General features: G+C 41.6%; 1 protein-coding gene across 1 annotated transcript in view; it reads left to right on the forward strand.

The window, feature by feature from the left end:
- Window positions 1-25,575, forward strand: part of LOC143975534 (histamine H2 receptor-like) — a 210,536-nt gene that overhangs the window by 19,921 nt on the left and 165,040 nt on the right. The window contains exon 2 of the mRNA XM_077477995.1: window positions 21,467-21,755. Coding sequence (XP_077334121.1) covers window positions 21,484-21,755 — 272 coding nt within the window. The 5' untranslated portion in view covers window positions 21,467-21,483. The remainder of the gene's footprint in view (window positions 1-21,466; window positions 21,756-25,575) is intronic.

A 25,575-nucleotide genomic window follows, 5' to 3' on the forward strand; every position in this document is an offset into this window, starting at 1 on the left:
TACGGTACAATTTATAGAGAAACAGAGATTTATTTTAAAAGAATTTATAACTTTTTTATTTAGAAATGTATTAAAAATATGTTTTGTAGAGACAATAACAGCAAATACACTCATTGTACAAAAAATGCATAGCTATAGAGTATAGGGGATCCTGAAAGTGTTAGTTGCTGAGACTGATCGTACTTCCTCCCGACATGTTTCGCATTTGTGCTTCTTCAGGGGAGTATGCAACTAACAATAACATAAAGAAAAGGTTTAAGAGTACAGAATATACATATGTGCCGTACAGTTCAATACATCTATAATACAGGACATTTTTAATATAAGAAAATAGTCTCAATGTGCTTAGTCCAAGGAGGTGCAATGCTTACCCAGGTATGTACATTCCAAGCATCGCAACACACAAGCCAATAGATAGTGGAATAGATGGCAAAAATTGTGGGACAGGATCAAATGGTAAAAACACCCTAGCCCAATGCAGGGCATAGATGGGGGTAAGCAAGCGCTACAAAGATCAAAAACAGAAATTTAGAAATGAATACTAAGTTTGCAAATTTTATACAGATATTGAGAAGTGTTACATTGTAACAGAAGAAGTAAGCGATATAATTCCCTCAGTTATATGAGGGGATGGGGCTGAAGAAAAAAGCCTCCACATTAAGACGAAGATACTGATTATTTATGATTCAGCGTAGCTAGTGAAATGACAGCGCTGCTTTTTAAATCCCCCATCCATCGAGCCGGCGTCTGACGTCACCGGCTCGATGCGGACAGCCATAGGGGGAGACAATGAGCATGTGCAAAGCCCGTCGAATCGACGTTTAGACTACCATCCCCATAATGCCTCAGTGCTAACACGAGGTCCATTTAGATAGATACTGATGGAAATGGGGCTGCGCTGGCTCTCTGCCCTAAACAGGGGCGGGAAGAAAAAAACTATCGCAGAGGCAGATAAAGCGGCGATTATCATGGCTTCTAACCCAAAAGGGATTACAAGCCCATGTCCACCCCGGATCGGGAGCCACTTGGGGAAATGACCCAGCGGCGCCCTTGGGTGTCCACATGCCCTTACATACTTGGTGCCAGGGGGGAAGAAAACAAAAGATCCAGTCCCACTCCACAGAATAATAAGGCTTAGGAATGCGGTGCGAGGAAGAAGGGAAAAAGCCAAGCTCCTCAATGTGGATGGGACTCATAGAGAGCAACAGAGATCCCTGAATGCGCAAACCATGATACCCATCTTGGGCCAAGCAGAATGAGACAACAAAAAACATTATAGTACATGTGAAACAATAATAAATAGAATTGACATTGTTGTTTTACAAAAATATTTTGAATATAGCATAAACATTACAATAAAGAAAATAAAAAAGAGAATAACAAAACATAACAAATTTGGAACGGGGTGAGGGAGGGGAAGGAAAGGGAAAGGGAAGGGGAAGGATGAACAAAAAAGGGGAAAGATATCACTTCTCTCTCTTGAAACCAGGCTCCACGGAGGCTCGCAGCTGAGGCGGGAGGGTCCATAAAAAAGACAAACAAAAGTTAGCTATAAAAAAGATCTATAGCTTATATTTTCATTGAACCCAGGATATTTTGTAGCTTTTAGGGTAAAGATCCACTTGGCTTCAGTTTGTAAGAGAAGCTTGTCCACTGAGCCACCTCGTGAGTTTAGAGGTATGTGGGTCAGGGCTGTAAATCGGATCCAATTAGGGTCGAATGCGTGATGAATGCCAATATGCCTGCTTATGGCTGTGATTATTTTTTTATTGAGAATAGGTTTGATGTGGTCTTTTATACGAATAGAGAATAGTCTTTTGGTTTTACCAACGTAAAATCCTCCACAGCGGCATTGAGCTAAGTATACAACGCCTGGAGTGGAACATGTGACGTGGAATTTTGGAACAAACAAACTGCCATTTGGTAGTCTGATCTTTCGAGAATTGTATATATAGGGACACATGTCGCATTGCCCGCATGAATAAGTACCTGGTTGTTTAGGTTTAATTTCCCCTGAAGAGTCCTGAAAGTGGCTTCTGACTAGACTGTCCTTAAGTGATTGAGGTCTCATATAAGTGATTGATGGTACATCATTTATATATTGGTTGACAATAGGGTCAGCTTTTAGGAGCGGCCAAAACTTTTGAATTATGGCACGAAAAGAATGATGTTGGTTAGAGTATTTTGTAATAATGCGTACTTTATTATCCAAATTTTTTTGGTTATTGGAGAAGAGAAGGGAAGTCCTATCTTTATTTTTAACTCTATTATATGACTTTTTCAAAGATACATGACTGTATCCACGTGCTCTAAGTCTTCTGTATAAGTCATTGGCTGCCAACTTGAAGTCCGAGTCAGTACTGCAATTGCGTTTAGCCCTTAAATATTGGCTATAAGGGATGCTCTTGAGATGAGGTTTAGGATGAAAGCTTGTCGCATGCAAGACCGTGTTGCCAGCAGTGGGCTTTCTATATAAAGCAGAATACAAATGTCCGGTGGCATCGATCTTAATAGTCAGATCCAAAAATTCTATAGAATTTTGACTGTAATTTAACGTAAACTTCAAATTGAATGGATTCACTGAGAGTAGATTAAAGAAAAACAATAGATCTGATTCTGATCCTGACCAAAAAAATAAAATATCATCGATATACCTGTACCAGGCTATGATGTTGTTTAGAAAAGGAACAAGATCTTCACGCGCGAAGGTGTCCTTTTCCCACCCCCCCAGGTACTTATTTATCTGTTTTACGAGAACTGTTTGCCAATTGCCAATTTCCCAGAAATACATGTTGATCTCATGCACTGTTGTGCAACAATCATCTAGCTATAATGATGACTAAAAGGTTACACAGAAAATACAAATGATAATATTTAAGACATAGTTCTTGGCTAAAGTATAACTCTATCCTTCATAGACCTTGCATGCAAACTTTTCCTTTCACTATGTCTGGCAATCTTTCCCCTCGTATGCCCCTGGGTGTGCTGAGGTATTCACACTGTCCCTTGCTTCCTGCTACACTGGGCAAGACTTATGTTCAAGCTTCCTACTATCCAGATCCTTCCATGCCACCCAGGATGTCTTCTGCACAAGACCCAAAGGTAACGGAGATCCTTCTCCTAGGCTTCCTCTCTTTCCTTTCCTCTGCTCCAGCCTGGAGGCAAAGCCTAGGGGTCCCCTCCCAAGCTTCAACCTCAGCACTCCATCTTCCACCTGACTCCCCTGTTGCTCAGGCTCCACCATATTTAGGGCTGACCCAGCCACCCTGCCAGTGCCTTCTGCCTGTGGATTGACCAGATTCCCTCATGTATGCATATCAGGACCTTATAACCTCTGCCCGCTAACTACCAGAAGCTTCTAGAACCATAGGGAGGTACCAGAGACCTGCCCTGCATAGCCCTTCAGCCTAACCTAATGTAACTCGACCCAATTACAAACTCACACAGCTATCATAAATCAACAAAATAAATGTACCTACACTAGCTGCACTCTAGAGGGTGCTGCACATGCATTAATACGCTCTTTGTAATCCTATTACTAACTCTCCATTTAACACTTATGCAGCGGACATGCAATCGGATTATACAGCGGAGCCCCGTGTGTGGAACTAGCGAAGGAAGTCAATGTCGCCGCCTCCATCGGCGAGATTGACACCTTGCTAGCCCCGTCGCTTGGTATGGATTTAAAGGGGAACCCCTACGCTGAAAAAACGGCGTGGGGGTCCCCCCAAAGTCCATACCAGACCCTTATCCGAGCACGCAGCCCGGCCGGTCAGGAAAGAGGGTGGGGACGAGCGAGCACCCCCCTCCTGAGCCGCACCAGGCTGTGTACCCATTCACCTGGGGAAAAAAGTGTTAATAAAAAAACACATCACAGTTTTTCAAATGACTTTATTAAACAGCTCCGGGGGTCTTCTTCTGTCTTCAGGGGTCTTCTCGCCGGACTCCTCTGCTATATTCTGCTCTTTTACCACAAGCTCTTTTACTAGTGGAGGAGCCCGGCTTTCTCCTTCGTCGCCGCTGCCGTCCAGGTTTTTCTTCTGACTTTGGGGGTGTTCTTGTGACTTCGGGGGTCTTTTCCCGCTCTTCAGTTCTTCTTGCCGGGCCTCCGCTATCTTCTTGCAGCTCTTTTTAGCATTGGCCCGATCTTGTCGCTGTCGCCTTCTTCTTCTTCCTTCTTCTTCTCTTCTTCTTCTCTTCTTCCGATGTTGACACAACGCTCTCTCTGGCCGTAATGGCAGGGATGCATTGTGCGGCGACTTATATAGGAATTTATAATAAATATCCCCCAAAAATATATAAAAAAACATTTTTTTCCCTCAGTTTAGGCCGATACGTATTCTTTTACATATTTTTGGTAAAAAAATCGCAATAAGCGATTATTGATTGGTTTGCGCAAAAGTTATAGCGTTTACAATATAGGGATAGTTTTATGGCATTTTTATTAATAATTTTTATTTATTTTTTTACTAGTAATGGTGGTGAGCAGCGATTTTTATTGTGATTGCGACATTATGGTGGACACATCGGACATTTTTGGCACATTTTTGGGACCATTGTCAGTTATACAGCAATCACTGCTATATAAATGTTACTAACTGTGGGGGGTTGGGCTTTCATTTAGTGAACACTGATCTCTGCTCCAATCACATGGAGCAGAGATCAGCGTCACTAGTTGCTAGGCAGAATGAAGAAATGCTGTTTACAATGGCATTTCTTCATTCAGCCATCCCGTGAGACGATCGCGGGTATGCCCGCGGCGATCGAGTCCGCAGGACCCGCGACCGGTGGCGCGCTCGTGATGGCAGGGCGGCATTGAAGATTGGACGTACCTGTATGCCAATATGCCTGCCCGTGCCATTTTACCGACGTACATTGGCGTGCGCTGGTCGGGAACTGGTTAACATAGGGTAGGAGGCCGGAATCTGGGGGCCCCCTTATTAAAGGGGGCTCCCGGATTCCGATAAGCCCCCCACCCGCAGACCCCGACAACCAACGGCCAGGGTTGTCGGGAAGAGGCCCTTGTCCTCATCAACATGGGGACAAGGTGCTTTGGGGTGCTTCCCCAAAGCACCCCCCCATTTTGAGGGTACACGGCCTGGTACGGCTCAGGAGGGGGGGTGCTCGCTTGTCCCCACCCCATTTCCGCACCGGCTGGGATGGGTGCTCGGATAAGGGCCTGGTATGGACTTTTGAGGTGAAGGGACTAGTGAGGTGTCAATCTCGCCGATGGAAGCGGCGACATTGACTTCTTTCGCTAGTTCCGTCTACCTGGAGCCACGTTCAAAATGAACAGACTTTACTCCGTGTGTGGACAAGTCCGTTCATTTCAAAAGTCCGGCGGATTGTCCACCGGATAGTCTGATCGTGTGTACGCGGCATTACTCTCCCTGTAGCTCCAAAACTATCCCTTCCTGTAACTCTTACATTAACCCTCCTTGTAACCTTCATACTACCTCACATTAACCCATCCTGTAACTACAGTTCAAATACAAACCTTTCATGTTATACTAAACCCAACCCTACCTTAACACTAAGCCTCACACTAAGCCTTCCTAGAACCATCCATTTAACCCCAACATTAAACCTCCCAGGAAAACTCACCCTATGAAGTGCTGTTAGTTTTATGCCAGATGTAACGGGATGCACAACTTCCAAAAAGTTTACCTTTTGTCTCATTAGTCCACAGAATATTTGCTTAAATGTCTTGGGTTAATCAAGATTTTTTTGGCAAATGTGAGATGAGCCTTTGTGTTCTTTTTGGTAAGCAGTGGCTTTCGCCTTGGAACTCTTCCAAGGATGCCATTTTTTCCCAGTCTCTTTCTTATTGGTGAATCATGAACACTGACCTTAACTGAGGCAAGTGAGGCCTGCAGTTCTTTAGGTGTTGTTCTGGGTTCTTTTTATGACCTCCTGGGTGAATCGTCGTCGTGCTCTCCTGGGAAGGTTCACCACATTTCCAAATTTTCTCTATTTGTGGATATGGCTCTCACCTTGGTTCGCTGGACTCCCAAAGCCTTAGAAATGGCTTTGTAACCCTTTCCAGACTGATATATGCCAATTACTTTGTTTATCACCTTTTATTGAATTTCTTTAGATTGGGCCATGATGTGTTGCTTTTTTAAATCTTCTAGCGTGCTTCACTTTGTCAGACAGCTTCTATTTAAGTGATTTCTTGATTCAACAGGACTGGTAGTAATCAGGCATGTGTGTGGCAAGTGAAATTTAACTCAGCTTTCTAAAAAATGTGGTTAATCACAGTTCCATTTACGATTTAGCAAGGGGGATGGGGGGGGTCAATTACTTTTTCACATAGGGCTGGTGTCATGGTTATGCAGTGATCTTCCTGTGTTTGCTTACCTTCCCTCATGTCTTCAGACTAAGAAGCCAGCTACTTCCACCTGGTGGTTTTTATAACCTCTCCTCTAAGCATGGCTCCACCCCAGGCCCTATCAGGGAGCCCTATATAAACCTGCGCACTGCAGGCCTCAGGGCTGATCAACCATTGTGTATTAGCTTCCTGCCGTGTGCTCTGCTACTGTTTTCCGTTACCGACTTTGGCATGTCTTGACTATCCCTGCTTGCCTGTGACCCTGACCCTTTTGGCGTGTACCCGACTATTCTCTTATGCTTGTGGCCCCGACCTTGGCTTTGTCCCTCATCCCTATCCTCCTGTTGCCTACTGTGGGTGTGAGCTGGGGTACCCTGGGGGTCGCGACCTGGAGCCAGTTGCAGCCAAGTCCATCCTCACCACTGGAGGCTCTGGTGAACACCTGCTGGCTCTTAGACTCCGCGCCCCGGGGAATCTTACGCTCTATCCCCAGTGGGATCTGTCCCCCGTCTGCAGCAGTCAGCCGTAGGGTCCACAACCTTGCGATGCACTCCTGATCCTTCGGTGTGCACCTGTCACCTCGCCTCAAGGTGACCCGACAGCTGGGCAGGTTTGGACAGCTTTTTCCCTTAATAAATGAAATCATTTAAAAAATGCATTTTTTATTTACTGGCATTATCTTTGTGTAATATTGAAATTTGTTTGATGATCTGAATCATTTAAATGTGACAAATATGTAAACAAAATAATCAAAAAGGGGCAAATGTTTTTTCATAGGGCTGTAGTTAGTTGTTAGGCGTTCTGTTAGTCTGCCCATTTCTGCTGCTGCTTCCTGACAGTGGCCCTGCCCATGATTAGCAAAGTAATCGACTAATTCCAGCTAATGAATAATAGACATTCACACATGCCCAGGAAACGTGCAATGTACAGTGGTCAACCATCATCAACCTGGAAAGCTATGCAGATAGGATGACCTGACATACTTTTTACATATTTGCTATGAGTTAGTGAATCGCTCAGTGGTTAGGTCCGAGGAACAAAAATGGTAGCCTGCCAACTTTTGAGAATGTGTTTGGGAAAGGATTACAAGTATTCTTTCCTGAGAAGCCGCCATTAATGCTTTCTAGTGATTATTGAGCATGTGAGATTCAGATCCGTCAGCGTCAATCAATACTCCAGGACACTGCGCAGAACAGGATTACCCCGGAAAGACCAATATATTCTATTTTGACATTTATACAAAGATAACGAGGTTAAATGCGGAAAGCACAATATAGTATATAAATCTGACTCATCAATGAAAACAATATTATCAGCTGCCGTAATTACCTTTCTATAAATAAAAGCCATTACTCTAAGTGCAGAGAGGTAAATCTACGACGATGCCTTCTGTGCATCACAATCATCAGAGAGCAGTATAATCAGAAAATGAATCTTTATTTCCAATCCATCTGTCTGTCTTATCTCTTAAAAAATACACTGTTTCCTCAACACATCAATTGCCAGACAAATTGATGATAGATAAATTACTGAGAAGTTAAAGTCTTTTTAAAGTGAATCTGTAATTGTGTTTAAAGGCATGGTAAATCTTTCTACCTGCACCTTGTGTTTTTCACCTGCCTAAGCTGTACATTAATCATGTAGTTTCATTATGTCATTTGCCGCTGTCAGGATCCAGAACCTGGAATCTCTGCGGTGTTTGGCTGTGTTTATTCTTACTGTGCCGCCTGAGATGCCAGACACCTCCCTGACTGATTCCTTGGACATCAGTGCCCTGATTACAATAAATAAATACAGTGTCACAAACAGTGCCCACCATTGCCCACCAATGCCAGCATATAGTGCCCACCAGTGGCAGCAATCAGTGCTGACCACTGCCTACAAGTGCCATCAATCATTGCCCATTAGCGATGCCAGTTAGTGCTGGCAATCAGTGTGGTCTATCAGTGCTGCCCATCACTGCTGTCGATCAATGCCCATCAGTGCCACCCATCAATGCCCATCAGTGCCCATATGTACTGCCTATCAGTGCCCATCAGTGCCGCCTATCAGTGCCCACCAGTGCCATCTATTAGTGCCCATCAGTGCCACCTAACAGTGCCCATCAGTGCTGCCTATCAGTGCCGCATATTAGTGCCACCTCATCAGTGCCCATAAGTGCCGCCTCATCAGTGCCCATAAGTGCCACCTCATCAATGCCCACCAGTTCAGCCTATCAGTGCCGCCTAATCAGCGCACATCAGTGAAGGCGAAAAATTACTCTGTTACAAGATTTACTGACAGAAAAAAGTAAAAAACCCACCAAAAGAAGGCTTTATTTGTGTGAAGAAAATGATAAAAAAAATGTGTTTGGGTACAGTGTAGCATGACCGCGCAATTGTCATTCAAAGTGTGACAGCGCTGAAAGCTGAAAAATGGGCTGGGCATGTAAGTGCCTGGTAGGCAAGTGGTTAAGATGATAGCAGGGTGCAGGTTTTCTGCGACGGTCTGCATACCCCTTGTAACTGTGTATAGACTGAAGCAGAACTTTTCTTATGTTTCTCCAGTGCTTAGTTAATCTTGACACCATGTTGGCTGCTGCAGACTGCCTGCTCCTCCGTCTAACATTTCTTAAATAGGTAAGGGGCGGAGTCACCCAATAATGTCAGCAGGTGACCCCGCTCCCCTTGTGCCATCACCTCCCAGGGCATGTTGGGTCAATTATGTTGCAAGGGGGCAGGGTCACCAGGTGATGTTACCAGGTGGACCTGCCCCTTGCTTATATAAGAATTATCATCCAGTGGAGTAGGCATTAGATAGTCTGTCTTTCTCGCAGGTGGACCTTTTTTGGGGGGGGGGTCTGTCGGTGCTGTGGGCGTCGTAATTGATAATGAATCTACATCGGGGACGTTTTTTTAATATTTTATTTGAATAAAGGACTTGTCAAAAACCGTGTACTATTTTGCTTTATTTTTTACACTTTTTTTGGTGGATGAGTAGGGGTACCCCCTACTCATTCACATAATGGGGGGCTGGGATCTGGGGGCCCCCTTGATAAAGGGGGCTGCCAGATTCAGATAAGCCCCCCCCCACAGTACCCACTCAACTGCATCAAAATAGGGACAAGATGCTTTGGAGTGAAAAAGTCAGAGCCTCCCCTGCCCCAGAGCACCCCCCCATGTTGAGGACATGTGGCCTGGTATGGTTCAGGAGGAGGGCTACTCACCCCCCCCCCCCCCCCTATTGCTGACTTTGTTTTGTTTACATTTCAGTTGTCAGTGGGGAAGTGGGGATGAGTCATCAGTTGTTAAAGACTTGTCGGCCGACTTCCTGGCCTGCTGCTTAACAACCAGCTATTCTTCAGACAGAGTTTGAATAATTTTTTCGACCAATCCAAATTTTAATCATTCTGAAAATTTGGAATACGTTAGAAAACAAATAAACAAAACAAATTTTAAAGAATTTCAATGAAATTCGTTACTATTATTTACTATTTAATTCAGAGATTCGGATACATCCGAATACACGAATAACCAAAAATGTGTCTGAATCTGTATTCGGACCAAAACTTGTTGCACATGTCTAATTTTAATTACTGTACAAAAGTGCAAAACGTAACACTTGTCTAAATTAGCCTCAAGAGACCGTATTGTTTTGAAGCAGACTTAGCAAGCTAAAGGGCTAGTACCGGAAGTCAAGAACAGTGAAGAACAATCACTGTGTTTATTAATCAGGAAGAACTGCCTATAGAAATTTTCCTGCATCCATAAGCATTATGTTTACATGTCTTGTAAAAGGGGATTCATGCATTTTAAGTCTGATATGGTTTTGAAGTGTGCACTGCATTCTATTGGACTTAGGTGTCCAAAGTTAGGAATGCTACCCTGTTAATGCTAATACCAATGTAGTGCTACCCCTGCAGGACACACTTCATATGATAGGTCCTCTGCTCTGCCTGTCTTTAAAAAACTCAGTCCTAACTGACACACCTTGACATAGTTTAAGGTAGTTCACACCTGTGTAACTTAAGCATTAGCATACTACCCCCCTACAATAGTACACAGAAAATAGATCACAAGCAATATGATGGGAAATAAAATAAATATATTATTGCAGGACAAGCAAAAGGGCAGTGCAGAAAAAACAATAAACAAGGCAATGAATAAATTAGATTAACTGACGGGAATATTAGCCTCATCTATAACCATACCGCAATAAGGCACCATCAGGTTAGTATACACAGCACTGGTAAAAACAGAATCAACCATGAAAACACGGAAGGCACAAACAAAAGCCTCACTGTAATTCTTGACACTAGCTATTCAAAAAAAAATGTCCCAGAGTGCACTCAACTTATACACCCCCTAAGAGCAGGTGGGTGTACACATTCTTAAGAGGGTTAGCTTGGAAATGGCTGTAAAGTACCTAGCACCTTAACTAGCAGATTTAATTCAGACAATGTTGGGGCCTGTCTATAAGGTGGTGCATGTGAATCAAATGTGAGTGAGACATTTATCATTTACAAACTTGGACAGGTTCTTCAAAAAGAAATCTTAAGGGCCTCTCTGTTGGTCTCAATAGGATTGAGGCATTTACGAGGTTACCATTTCAGCTTTGTACTCCTTTATAGATATTGTACAATAGCACACTTGGAATATTCTGTTGTAGGACATCTCCTTCCCACAGTGTTTGCAATTTTTCATGTTGGTGTGCACCTTTATATTGGATGTCTCCAGGTTAAAAGACTAAGGATTCCAGCTTTCCTTGCTCCATACTTGACTAGCCCTTAACAAATTGTTGGAATTCAGGGAGGTATAATTTCCATTCCTGAATCCAGGAAATCAGAGTGTCTTCAAGTTATTCTGTGTTATTCTAGTTATTATATCTAGTTATTCTGTGTTATTCAAGTTATTCTGTGTCCCATAAGCTAGGGAATGTATTGTAGATACAATACACACTCCTAAACCTTGTGGACAACCTTCCCAGAAGAGTTGAAGCTGTTAGCCCTTGTACACACGGTCAGAGATTCCGATAACCAAATCCGTCGGATTTTGTCCAACGGATTTTGTCCGAAACTGTTGCATACACACGGTCGGACAAAGTTGTCGGAAAATCCGACGTGATGACATTATTTCGTTACGACAGGACTACGTTCACGCTAGTAGCAAATAGCTTTTGTGTAGGAATTTGATCGAGTATGCATGGCACTTTGTCCGATTGGAATTCTCTACACATGATTGGAGTATGTCCGATCGGAGCATTTTGTCGGAAAATTTTACCAACAAGTTGGAAAACTTGGTCCGTCGGATACTCCGACGGAAACAGTCCGATGTAGACCACACACAGTTGGAATATCCGACAAAACGGTCCGATCGGACACATTCCGTCGTAATCTCCGACCGTGTGTACAAGGGCTTATAGCTGCAAATGGTGGGCCAACTCAATATTGAACCCTACAGACAAAGACTGCGATGCCATTAAAGTTCATCTGCACGTAAAGGCAGATGTCCCAATACTTTTGGTAATATCATGAATATCTACATAGATAGAAAAGAAAAAAAGAAAAAAGAAAAGATAAAATGTAGTTAAAAAAAAAAAAAAGTTGACCTCCAGCCATCAAACCAGCCAGTTTTGCCGGTTGCATTAACGTGTTCTATATGCTTTAAAATGTACTGATATTTGTTATTGCAATACAGTTTTACCTTTTACTTTAGAAGAAATTTTGAACATTATGCTGTGTTTTTGTTTGCTAATATTGATATTTGAGAGTGTAAAAGTCCACAATACTATTTTTAAATGCAAGAACGCCTCTATAAGGCTTTTGTGAACCTAGGTGCAGACTAGCAGCAAAAAGGGTTAAGGTATAGACTTCACTTAAAGCCTACACAGCTACGTGAGTTTTTATTTTAGCAATTTATTGGTTAGTATCTTGCTTCCATTGAATCAATTTATATGTGATGTTTATCCAGAAGCTCTATGTTTAATAATATCTGCTTTGCCTTGAGCTCTTCTTTTTGAAGTTGTGTGAGGATGACAAGTACAAAGGACATTCCCTACTTTATTAGAAGCCACTATTCTGCTGGAGAATAACACATTCTTTCTGTATTTCTGTTCGCTAGTTGTGATAATTAAATGATATGAGCATGGGTGTGAATTTGAAATTGTTAAAGAGGTGTGAAAAGGAACTCATCAGAAGAAGGATAATAGAGTTGAAACTGTTGACTTGGTTTTTAAACACTTGACCTGCAGAAGGTTTTAACTCTCTTCAAGACCAGGGCATTTTTTGCTATACAGCACTGAGCTAGTTTAATTGGTAATTGTGCGGTCATACAATACTGTGCGCAAATGAGATTTGCATAATTTATTTCACACAAATAGAGCTTTCTTTTGGATTTATTTGATGCCCACTGGGTTTTATGTATTTATTTATTTATTTAAAAAAAAAAAATCTACATTCTGTTATAAAACACATCCAATTAAAAAAAGTCAAAAAATCTAATGTCTTCATAAATTTAGGCCAAAATGGATTCTGCTACATGTCCTTGGTAATAAAAATCCCAATAAGTTTATATTACTTAGTTTGTAATATACTTAGTTTGTGGAATTTAAGCTGCTATGACACTATACTGGTGATGGAGGTGATCAGCGATTTATAGTGGGCCTGTGATAGTGTGGCGGACAATCTGGCTCTAGCTGATGCTGACTAGGAGGTACACAAACTAATTAAAACTGACACCATAGTGACACTAATACAGTGATCAGTGCTAATACTGTACACCGACAGTGTACTAATGACACTGGCTGGGAAGGGGTTAACATGTAGGGACAATAACTTTCCTATCTGTCTATTTTCTTCCTGCTTTGCAGAGAAATGGAATGGACAGATCTCTGTTCCCTGTGCACAAAGTTATGTGTTTTTGCAAACACAGAACTCTGTGTGTGTGATTGGCCACAGCTGATCAGCTGGCTTCAGTCAAAATAATTGGCTCTATTCAGCTGCCAAACTTGGGCTGTGTCCAATTACAGGATGGGCTGGTAGGGGTCAAGCACATGCGAACCTGAAAGAAAGGCCACAACATATAGGTACGTCGATCGGCGTGGAGCTGCCGTCCGCTCGCAGTACAACTACTGCGGGCAGGCGGTAAAGTGACTCTGTTGGCAGGAAAGAGCCCCTGTAGGAAAAGATTGCTCATACTAAACTCCCTAGAGAGCAGATTATTGATTTGCTGAAGATCTATGGACTCCAGGAAAATATTTACATTTGACACCTGTTGAATGCCTGTGTCCCTCCGCCGCTCATTGTGATTCCATTTGCTGGCCTCTACAGCACTACAGGACACAGCAGTAACAGAGGAGTTGTTGGGGGAAACCACAGTGCATTCGATACACCTGGAAATGCTTGGGATGCTAAAGAGGGATATTGAGAGGTGCAGCGATACGTAGGGCCAGTGTTTTTTTGCAGTTGTCTTTTTGAAGAAAAAAAATTTCTAGCATCAGCATAATTTTCTTTGCGATTGAACTATGGCATCCTATTAAAAACAATATGTGCCATGGCATCTAATTATACAGCGGGTACAATAAGTATTGAACATGTCACCATTTGTCTAGGTAAATATATTTCTAAAGGTGCTACTGACATGAAATTTTCACCAAGTGTCGGTAATAACCCTTGCAATCCATAAATACAAAGAAACCGAAACAAATACATTCAGAAATTAAGTTCTGTGTAATAAAATGGAATGACACAGGGGAAAAGCATTGAACGCGTTAACTGAAATTCATTCAATATTTTGTAGAAAAAATCTTTTGTTGGGAATAACAGCTTCAAGACCCCTGTATCGAGAAACTAGTCACATACATCGCTCAGGTGTGATTTTGGTCCATTCTTCCACACAGTCTTCAAATCTTGAAGGTTCTGTGGGCCTCTTCTATAAACTCTGATCTTTAGTTCTTTCCATATTGGATCAAGTCAGGTGACTGGCTGGGCCATACTAGCTGCTTTATTTTCTTTAAAACCAATTGAGAGTTTCCTTGGCTTTGTGTTTGTGTGGCTTTGTGGGATCATAGTCTTGCTCAAATGTCCACCCTCGTTTCATCTTCATCATCCTGGTAGAGGCAGCAGATTTTTTTATCAAGACTGTCTTGGTACATTTTTGCGTTCATCCTTCCTTCAATGACACAAAGCTTAAGCCCCGTACACACTATCAGATTGTCTGCTGAGTTTTTCCATCAGATTTACCAAAACCATATAATATGAGGTCAAACCTTAGGAGTTTCAATGTGTATGCAATCAGGCAGGCCCTTCTACTACATGGTTTTGGTAAATCTGAAGGAAAAACTCAGCAGAAAATCTGATAGTGTGTACGGGGCTTTACCAGTACCGTATGCTGAAAAACAGCCCCACGCCATGCTCCCACCTCCAAACTTCTCTGTTGGGATGGTGTTTTTAGGGTGGTGTGCAGTGCCATTTGACCTCCAAACATGGTGTGTATTATGACATCCAAAGAGTTTCATTTTGGTCTCATCTGACCAGACTCTATTCTTCCAGTATATCACAGACTTGTCTAAATGTTGTGCAGCCAACATTAAATGAGCTTCAGCATGCTTTTTCTTTGAGAATGAAGTCTTGAGTGGTGAGCATGCATACAGGTCATGGAGGTTGAGTGCATTGAGAGTTTTCTTTGAAACAATTTTACCTGCTAATTCCAGGTTTTTTACCTGCTAATTCCAGGTGCCAGCGGGGGTGCACAGCACGGCGATCAGTGGTGCTGTGTATCAGTGTGACACACTGCATCTCCGATCATGGTAATAAACCTCTGATGGAGACTACTTGACCAATCACAGCTGATCGTATGAACCAGGAAGTGTCGGTAAACCGATTTCCTCGGTTCACGCTGACAGGGAGAGCGATCGGCAGCTCTCCCTGTCAGAGGGGGAGGGAGGTCTGTGCTGATAATCATCACAGCCCCTATCAAATGTGCCCATCAGCTGCCAATCAGTGCCCATCAGCTGCCAGTCTGTGCTCCATCAAGAACACCTGTCAGTGCCCATCAAAGTGCCTATCAGTGCCCCATCAGTAATGCCTGTCAGTGCCCTTCAGATGCCAATCAGTAATGCCTGTTAGTAGCTCCTCATCAATGTTGCCTATCCAGTAACATCTATCAGTGCCCATTAGTGCCGCCTATCAGTGCCCATCAGTGCTGCCTATCGGTGCCCATCAGTGCCCATCAATTCTACATATCGGTGCCTCCTCATCAGTGCCACCTTATCAGTGCCCATCATTGCCCCCTCAACAGTGCAGCCTCATCAATGCCAGTCAGTGAAGGAGAAAAAAAATGTTTATAACAAAAAATGAAGAAACACTTTTTTTGGGGTCTTTTTTAGTTTGTTTAGCAAAAAATAAAAACCCCATGGGTGAGCAAAACCACCAAAAGAAAGCTCTATTTGTGGGAAGAAAATGATAAAAAATTTAGTTTGGATACAGTGTTGTACGACTGCGCAATTGTCATTCAAAGTGTGACAGCACTGAAAGCTGAAAATTGTCCCGGGCAGGAAGGAGTGAAAGTGCCCAGTATTGAAGTAATTAAGGGGGGCATTACACAAAAACAAAGCAACGCCTGCCCCACACCCAACCTCCTAAAAATCTGTGACAATGGTGGCCAACACAAATAGAGTTGAAGTTCCCCAGAAGGCACTCAGACAGCAGTAAAAGCCTATCAGAGGATCTAATCCTTTCTATTTTATCCAAAATAAAAAACAAGATTTAAAGTGTTACTAAACCCACAACAATAAAATGAGTCTGTATATGCAGTAAAGCATGCTTGTTATACTCACTGTGGAACCTAAGGGGTTAATTCTTCACATTGTGTAAAAAGGCTGTTAGATTCTGTATTCTCTGATCCTCCCCTTCTTTCACAGTTCCCAAAATCCATATCCTGATAGTACACAGCATTATGCCACGTACACACGATCGGAATTCCAACGGGATTCCGCTTAATCTGTCTTGCATACACACGGTCACACAAAAGAGCTGAGCTTTCGACCGTCAAGAACTCCGTGATGTACAACACTATGACAAGCCGGGAAAATTAAGTTCAATGCTTGCGTCAAATTGTTTCCGGGCATGCGTAGGAATTTTGCACGTCGGAATTTGTACAGATAATTGGAATTTCCGATCGGAACTTTTTCTGACCGAAAAATTGAGAACATGCTCTGAATCTTTTGCTGGCCAAAATTTGGCCAGCAAAAGTCCGATGGAGCATACACACGATCTAATTTTCCGACCAAAAGCTCTCATCAAACTTTTGCACGTGGATTTTCCGATCGTGTGTACGGGGCATTAGAGTAACTCTGCACATGCTCAGTTTGGTGTGTAGTGCTAGAGAGTTCTTTTTTTTCCTTGGGACGGTGCATGTGATCAGCACAGGGCCAATCAGCACTGTCCAGACAGAGGGTCAGGGGCCCTGCAGCCTCATAGAACAGTCATAGTAGAATGAAAACTCCTGCTATAAGCTTTAACCAGACACTGATAGAAGTTACAAGACTGCTATATAAGGCTGATGAGAAAAGTTTTTTAGCAGTTTATATTTACTAAAATAATTGCATTTCCATATTCTGTGTATTGTTGGAGACCAGGTATAGTGAGTGCAGGGTCCTGGGTTTAGTAACACTTTAAATACATTTTAAGCTTTTTAATAAAAACAGAAAACAGTATAATCTGTTCTGCCAGCTATAGGTGACACAAATATACATGGCTAATGTCCCACCAACCAATGTTCCCTATTGACAGCAGCTCCCTTCTATTGACTATTCACATGGAGAACATCCTGGAGTGTCTTTGTCTATGCATATAATGAGACAGGAAAATATTCTAACAAGACAGCAGGTTATAGTTTTAGTAGCGAGTGAGACTTATCCAGCCGAGAGCAGGTATAATACTTGTGCGTAGATCATTCGCACCAACTCACTCAAAGCTCCTTGTTTCCATTCACAATGTCATAATGGGCGATGATGAATGGAAGGGTATTCGATGAAGCATCTCTTGTAGAGTGAGATGCAGAAATAGGAACAGCATGAAAGCCATATTGTTGGGGGAGGAGACCTGGAAAACGAAGACCTGCAGGTCTTTGCAAATCTTGCGAGGAGATCTGTAAAACATTTCACGATTCCCGCAGGGTTCATAGAAACAATTGTGTTAGATTGTTGCTGAACAAACGTAATAATGAGCCAAATATTGGGGTTGTTGCTGATAAAACATACTATTATATTATGTGCTTAGAATGCAATGAAGTAGGTGCCTTGCTGGTGGGCCAAGCAGCTACACAACAACGAGGACACCTACTGCTTCTATCTGTGAGCCGGTCAAAATTAGCTGCTGTATCCCTCACTACTGGCAATGGAACATAGAGACTAGGGCTGTATATAACTGGGATGGCTTCAAGTGTTACTTCAAAGATTTTTTTTTTTGTGGGGGAAAATTCTTTTTATTTCGACTTTCATAGTAAAGTTACAAATGTATTAACATTCAAAAATCAGCACTACAATGCATCAGCACCAGTGAACAATGCAGTGCCCATGCAATAATTTGAGACCAGTTTCATCTAGAGAAGTGAATATAAATCACATATTTAAAGTGGAAGTAAACCCATCGATTTAAACAGTTAAAAAAAAAAGGCATGCCAGGAATACTAACTGCACATTGGCTGTGCTCTCAGCCAAACTATCAAACCATCGAATGGCTGGTGTCATAACGAATCACATGTGCAGCACCATAGCAGTTGAAGATTAAACTGAGGCAAAGATGGCAGCTTCCTTGGCTGAAAACGATAGGGGAGTTTACTTCCACTTTAAGCACTCAAAATCTTAACACACCAAGAATACCAATAGTAATTATACCAGGTGTTCACCAAGGTCCAGCCCACAATCGGTACTTTTAACCTACAATCAATCAATCTGAAGTGGTAGAATTGTCATTAATCCAACCACTCCACACCTTTCAAATTTAGATGGTACCCCTCTACTGAGATATATAGCTTTGTACAATGGTAAGGTATTATTTACTGACGCCTTCCAGGCCATGATAGTAGGGGCCACCGGTTTCTTCCATGATAGAATATCTATTTTACGTGCATAGAACAGAATCAGGGTAAGTAGTGTACGGATTACCTTTTTGGGTGCCAACATATCTACCAGGCCCAATAAACAAACTTCTGTAGAAGGTCTAATGATAATCGTCGTGACCGACTTAACACATTCCATAACCTCCAAACAGAACAGTATGAATGTGTGCGCAATGTCAGAAAATGTGCAGAAAATCCACTCCAGGGGCAGCACACCGCTATACTTCTAAGATTTGAATAGGAGGGGATTTTATTTGATAATAAACTTGTTCTGATTTTCTCTCTTATCATTCCTGTCTCAGAGTCCATATGTTTGTGGAAGATCTGCCTTCTCTGTAGGGTCTTTTTACACGGGTGTGCTCCACAACGTTCAGCAGGGCATCCATGAGCAGATCCCTCGCTGAACTGTAGCTGGATGGGATGATGTCACTTTTGTCCAAGCTAAACCATTGTACAGTAACTAAAAATTGAAATTCCTAAACTTATTTTTTAAAAGAGAAGTATAGCCAAAGCTATTTTGATCATTCCTCTTTTCTGGGTCCCTTACTTTTGCTAAAGCCTGCTGTCAGTTGACATCACAAAGCTCTGGAAGGATCCCAACCATATTGTCAGGATGCACCCAACTAATTAAATTGAAAGCTGGCCCTGGCTGGAGGGGCAGAGCTAAGAGTGGTGACTGACAGCAGTCATTTTGGTGTCAAATTTAGATTTTGTTTTAGTCATAGACTTTTGACTAAAATGCCGTTTTAGTTTTAGTAACATTTTAGTCATCTGCAATTGTTTTTGTCGTATTTTGATGACTAAAATCTTCAGTACATTTTTGTCGACTAAAATCTATTTAGCCTACTAGAATCGAATGTGTTTAGTTAAATTGTAATGCATTATTTAAGCATTTCTCTAGAATTTCCAAACTCATTATATACTCCTGGAGTAAAAATAAAATTGAATATATTATTTTTTATGGTATTAAAGTTTTAACAAACCACACAGACATTCTGGACAGTGGTCTGAGGAAGCCTGTATTGCACAGTGCTCTGGATGGTGGTCTGAGGGGGTCTGTAATGTACAGTGCTCTGGGCCATCTGAGGAAGCCTGTAATGCTGCACAGCACTCTGGACAGTGGTCTGAGGAAGCCTGTATTGCACAGTGCTCTGGATGGTGGTCTGAGGGGGTCTGTAATGTACAGTGCTCTGGACCATCTGAGGAAGCCTGTAATGCTGCACAGCACTCTGGACGATGGTCTGAGGAGGCCTGTAATGCACACAGTGCTCTGGAAGGTGGTTGGAGGAGGAGGCCTGTAATACACACAGTGCTCTGGATGGTAGTCTGAGGAGCCCTGTAATGCACAATGCTCTGGACGGTGGTCTGAGAAGGTCTGTAATGCACATAGTGCACTGGACGGTGGTCTGAAGAAGAGGCCTGTAATACACACAGTGCTCTGGACAGTCAGGAGTCCTGTAAAGGCTGCACAGTCCCGTGGACAGTGGTCTGAGGAGGCCTGTAATATGTGCACATATACATATATGCACACATATATTTATGGAAAGCTATTTAAACATATTTTTTGTTCTTAGAAGACTTTCCTGAGTGGGATATTTTTCACCTGTTTAAGGTGGTTTAATTATGTTAAGCATGCATCACCGTCAAATTTCTGGTATTTATTTATATATCTTTCATGGGTTTGGCTTGTTTGACTTTATTCTTGTCTGAAGAGTTAACCTTGTGATTATGTGAGAGAGAAATCCAGCTGACCCACCTTTATATCAACTGAGAGCATTGTGTCCCCTGCATCGGCTTACACGATGCCTAAATACACCAATTTACAGTTTTGCCTGCTTGCATATATATGTCTTTGTCATTATTTTAAAACTTAGCTATGAATAAGCACCTGCTATTACGGTGTGAAACGCGTTAGTGGTTTTATCCTTGCTGCATGGATTTAGTATAACAATAAAGAAATAGTTTTCATTGGAGTGCGGACCTTTTTGTTCAATTATGGATAATGTATATGGATATGCATATGGTTGCATATTGATCTGCACCCACGCCTGGAGAGGGGAGAGATTATTAGGAACTAGACACCTGGAGCAGGTTCTTCTTTTTGTCCAGAGGGTCAGAGGTCCTGCAGCCTCATAAGACAGTCAGAGAAGAATGAAAACTCCTCCTACAAGCTTTAACCAAACACTGATAGAAGTCACAAGAGTGATATATACTGCTGAGGAGAAAAGGTATTTGGCTGTTTATATTTACTAAAATAACTGCATTTCCATGTTCTGTGTACCATGGGAGATCAGATATTGTGAATGCAGGGTCCTGTGTTTAGTAACACTTTAACACTTACTGTCACTGCTCTCTGCTCAGAGCTGAGAAGGAAACTGAACGATCAGCAGTCACATGATCTCTCAGTTCTCAGTCTTATAGCCGGCATAGGACATGGAGGTAAGTATGGATGTTTGTTTGTTTGTTTTAACTACCCCCAACCTCTCCTTTAAGCCTTAAAGAAATTTATAGTTTGATTAAGTAAAACATCAAGTCACCAAAAACTACAACATAATGCTCAAACTAATATAAAGTTGTATATAGATATCCCAAGACACATTTCATTGCACATTAAAACGTTTCAATACTAACAAAAAAAGTACAGAAAATGTTACTGAAAATCTTCCAACAAAGGTTAGAAACTAAAAAACAATAGAAACAAGGGGGATTTAAACAAATTGTAAAGTTACTTCACTTTTCCAATTTATAAATTGAGAGGTTATGTTACTATGTATTGCTTTGAAATTCTGTCATATAAAGTGGAAATCCCTGTTATGAAATTACTTTTGATATATAGGACCTTCGTTCTGCCTTTTCCCATTTGTATTTCTTGTTTCTTGTTATTTTCTTCACGCCAAAGATGTAGCTTTATTTGATCACCAACTGTAATTTCCAATTAACTATCTCTCGTGAGATAGTCTTCCAGTCCTTAGTACAGCATCACTCATAGATCTTTTCCTTCCCATGAGCCAACGTCTTTTATCTTTTTGTCTTGCAGGTCACAAGAGCTGAAAAATGCCGATGGACAAAAATGTGTTGGCGCTCTCCAACTTCTCCGTAGCCTCTTCACTAATGAGACAGGATGGGAATAAGAGCCTGGAAATTGCACCCCAGCAGGTGGCGGTTGGGTTATTACTAACAGTGATCGATTTGGTCACCTTCCTGGGGAATACCGTGGTTTTTATCTGCCCCGCGGTGGAGAAGAGACTAAGAACTGTAACATATATGTTCATTATGTCGCTTGCAATGGCTGACCTCCTGGTGGCTTGTCTGGTGATGCCTTTTAGGTAAGGATATCGTTATTGTTCTGTTTGCTTTTCTAGTTTATGTGATAAAAAGAGACTTTTTATGAGTCTTTTGCATTTTTAGAAAGCACAAAAAAATTCAAAGTGAATGTTCAAGGTTCATGAACAAAAATATAATTTGTGTATTTTTTTTAGGAAAAGGTAATGAAAACATGTTACAGTATATGAATATTTTATATTACCCCTGCAGGAAGCTCTAGGTAAGAAAAGCAGATGGCTCTTAAAGCAAATCAGAACCCAGAATGTAAAATATCAACAGCACGGAGGCAAGAGAATCTCCAAAATGAAAAAGATCTGCTTTGTTTTTGGTGTTTTTTGCCTTCACATGACCTCGTTCTGCGATTTTTCTTTTTTTGTGTGTGTGTGTGCTGACTATGGTGAGTGTGATTCCTTGGACGATGTCACTCTTTCATCCCCAAGTTCGGCTCCCTCCTCCTATTAGCTGAATAGGCCTTCAGACAAGGCAGCCTGAAGTCACAATGGGAGCCTGTAGAGCAGAGTGACAACAAAACCACAGCACTGGAAAGCAGCAAGTGAGGGTTGTTGGTCCTAAAAAACAGAAGAGCTGAATGGATATATATATATATATATATATATATATATATATATATATATATATATATATATATATATATATATATATATATGTATATATATATATATATATATATTTTTTTTATTTTATTTTTTTATTTTTTTTTACATAGTTAGTCTGGCTGAAAGTTGATATAGAGGAAGGCAAAAAAAAAACAATAAAGCATGATACAATTTTCTCCAGCAGGGGAAAAATTCCTTCTTGATCCCCCAAGAGGAAATCGGATGTTCCCTAGATCAACCTTCCTTATAGTATAATAATAATAATAGTATCCAGTTATGCTATGTGTTTCTGTGAAGGAATACAGGCCTTTCTTAAAACAATCTACTGAGTTGGCCAGAACCAGCTCTTGAGGGAGTCTATAACACATTTTTACAGCTCTTATCGTGAAGAAGCCTTTCCGTATTTGGAGATGAAATCTCTTTTCCTCCAGATGTAAAGAGTGCCCCCTTGTCCTCTGTGATGACCTTAAACTGAATAGCTCAACACAAAGTTCACTCTATGGACCCCTTATGTATGTTTACATCTTGATAATATCCCCCCTAATTTCCTCTTCTCAAGAGAGAATAAATTCAGTTCCTCTACTCTTTCCTCATATCTGAGCCCCTCCATGCCTCTTATCCGTTTTGTTGCCCTTCTCTGTACTTTCTCCAGTTCCCTGATATCCTTTTTGAGAACTGGTTCCCAAAACTGAACTGCATATTCCAGATGAGGTCTTACTAATGATTTGCACGGGGTCAAAATTATGTCTCACTCTCTGTAGTCCATGCATCCCTTATTACAAGAAAGGATTTTGCTCACTTTGGAAACTGCAGCTTGCATGCTATTATTAAGCTTATGATCTACCGGAACACCCAGATCCTTCTTCACCATTGACTCCCCCCAGCTGTTCTCCCTCTAGTATGTATGGTGCATGCATATTCTTAACCCCCAAGTAACTTTACATTTATCAACATGAAATCTCATTTGCCAAATAGTTGCCCAATTAAACAGTGCATTGAGGTTGGCTCGTAAGTTGGAGACATCCTATAAGGATGTTATTCCACTCCATAGTTTGGTGTCATCTGCAAAGACTGAAATAGTACTTTTAATCCCAGACCCTATATCCTTTATAAAGATGTTAAAAAGTAAGGGTCCCAACACTGAACCTTGGGGTACACCACTGATAACCTTTTTGACCATTAAGAGTATGAATTATTAACCACCTTCCATTTGGGCCAAATCTGACATTTAGCTCCTACATGTAAAAATCTACTTTTTTTTGCTAGAAAAATACTTTGAACCCCCAAATAATATATATCTATTTTTAGCAGAGGACCAATAGTATAAAATTGTGTTTTTTTATGTCACACGGTATTTGCGCAGCGTTTTTAAATGCAATTTTTTTTTAAAATAAACGTTATGAATGAAAACAAAACATCAAAGTTAGCCCAATTTTTTTGTATAATGTGAAAGATTATGTTACGATGAGTAAATAGATACCTAACATGCCATGCATCAAAACTGTGTCTGCCTTTGGAATAGTGGCAATCTATGGTGCTTAAAATTCTCCATAGGGGACTCTTTAAACACCTTTACAGCTTACCAGTAGGGATGGGCGAACGGTTCGGCCCGAGCATAAGTTGTCAGTAATCTTTACATTAGTGTATAACTAGTGTAGGGACAGTTCAGATAGTGTTAGTGTAGTGACCGTTAAACACGTCTATTTGATTGCATTACTGCCAGTTCAACGCCATTTATTTTTGTGTGCATTACTGTCAGTTTAATGCCATATAGTTCTGTGTGCTTTACTGTCAGTTTAACACCATATAGTTTTGTGTGTGTTACTGCCAGTTTAATGCCACATAGTTTTGTGCGTTACTGCCAGTTTAACGCCATTTACTTCTGTGTGCGTTGCTGCAAGTTTAACGCCATATAGTTCTGTGTGCGTTACTGCCAGTTTAACGCCATATAGTTTTGCGTGTTACTGCCAGTTTAACACCATATAGTTCCGTGTGCGTTACTGCCAGTTTACCGCCATTTACTTGTGTGTGCGTTACTGCCACTTTAATGTCATATAGATTTGGGTGCGTTACTGCCAGTTTAACTCCATATAGATTTGGGTGCGTTACTGCCAGTTTAACGCCATATAGTTCTGTGTGCGTTACTGTCAGTTTAACGCCACATAGTTCTGTGTGCGTTACTGCCAGTTCAATGCTGTGTATTTTTGTGCATTACTGCCAGTTTAATGCCATTTACGTCTGTGTGCGTTACTGCCAGTTTAATACCATATAGTTCTGTGTGCGTTACTGCCAGTTTAACGCCATTTACTTCTGTGTGTGTTACTGCAAGTTTAACGCCATATAGTTCTGCGTGCGTTACTACCAATTTAACACCATATAGTTCTGTTTGTGTTACTGCCAGTTTAACTCCATATAGTTCTGTGCGTTACTGCCCGTTTAATGCTATATAGTTCTGTGTGTGTTACTGCCAGTTTAACGCCATTTGCTTCTGTGTGGGTTACTTCAAGTTTGCTTCTGTGTCCGTTACTGTCCGTTTAACGCTATATAGTTCTGTATGCATCACTGCCAGTTTAACGCCATATAGTGTTGTGTGCATTACTGCCAGTTCAACGCCATATATTTTTGTGCGTTACTGCCAGTTTAACGTTGTTTACTTCTGTGTGTGTTACTGCCAGTTTAACGCCATATAGTTCTGTGTACTGTAGACATGTCACTGGAGAAGTGGTTGAGGGGGTGTACATCTCACCTAGGTTGCTACACAGTGTGAGATGGTAAGTCCAGGATGGATCAGTTTCTCAGCAGCGATATGCTGCTGAGTTGTTATTTAAATCTTGCCGGGCCTGGATTTATATGGAATGGCAGGTAGGTTTGGTAGAGGGACCTGTCATTCCACACCCCCCATCCCTCGTTCCAGTTCTGGGTTTTGGATCAGGTGAGCTTTGATCCTAATTAGCCTGGGAAGGTAAAAACTCTGCGGGCCTGCAGGTGATTGCTCTCAGCCAGGGAAACGAACAGTCTGTGTGTTTGAGGAAGCTGCAAGCACAGCCACTGCTGGAGCTAAAATCCACCCTGCGATAACCAGGCGAAAGACGCTGTGTTTATTAGTGTCAGATAGGTGAGAAGAACCTGTTAGTAACCGCCCAGCCGGGCTAGGTTGTTTGTTTTGTTATTATTTTGTTCCTGTTATACACAAGAAGCACGGTGT

This window comes from Lithobates pipiens, unplaced genomic scaffold (assembly GCF_037356315.1).
Source record: "Lithobates pipiens isolate NorthernLeopardFrog02 unplaced genomic scaffold, aLitPip1_a1.2 Scaffold_13, whole genome shotgun sequence".
Classification (NCBI taxonomy): Eukaryota; Metazoa; Chordata; class Amphibia; order Anura; family Ranidae; genus Lithobates; species Lithobates pipiens.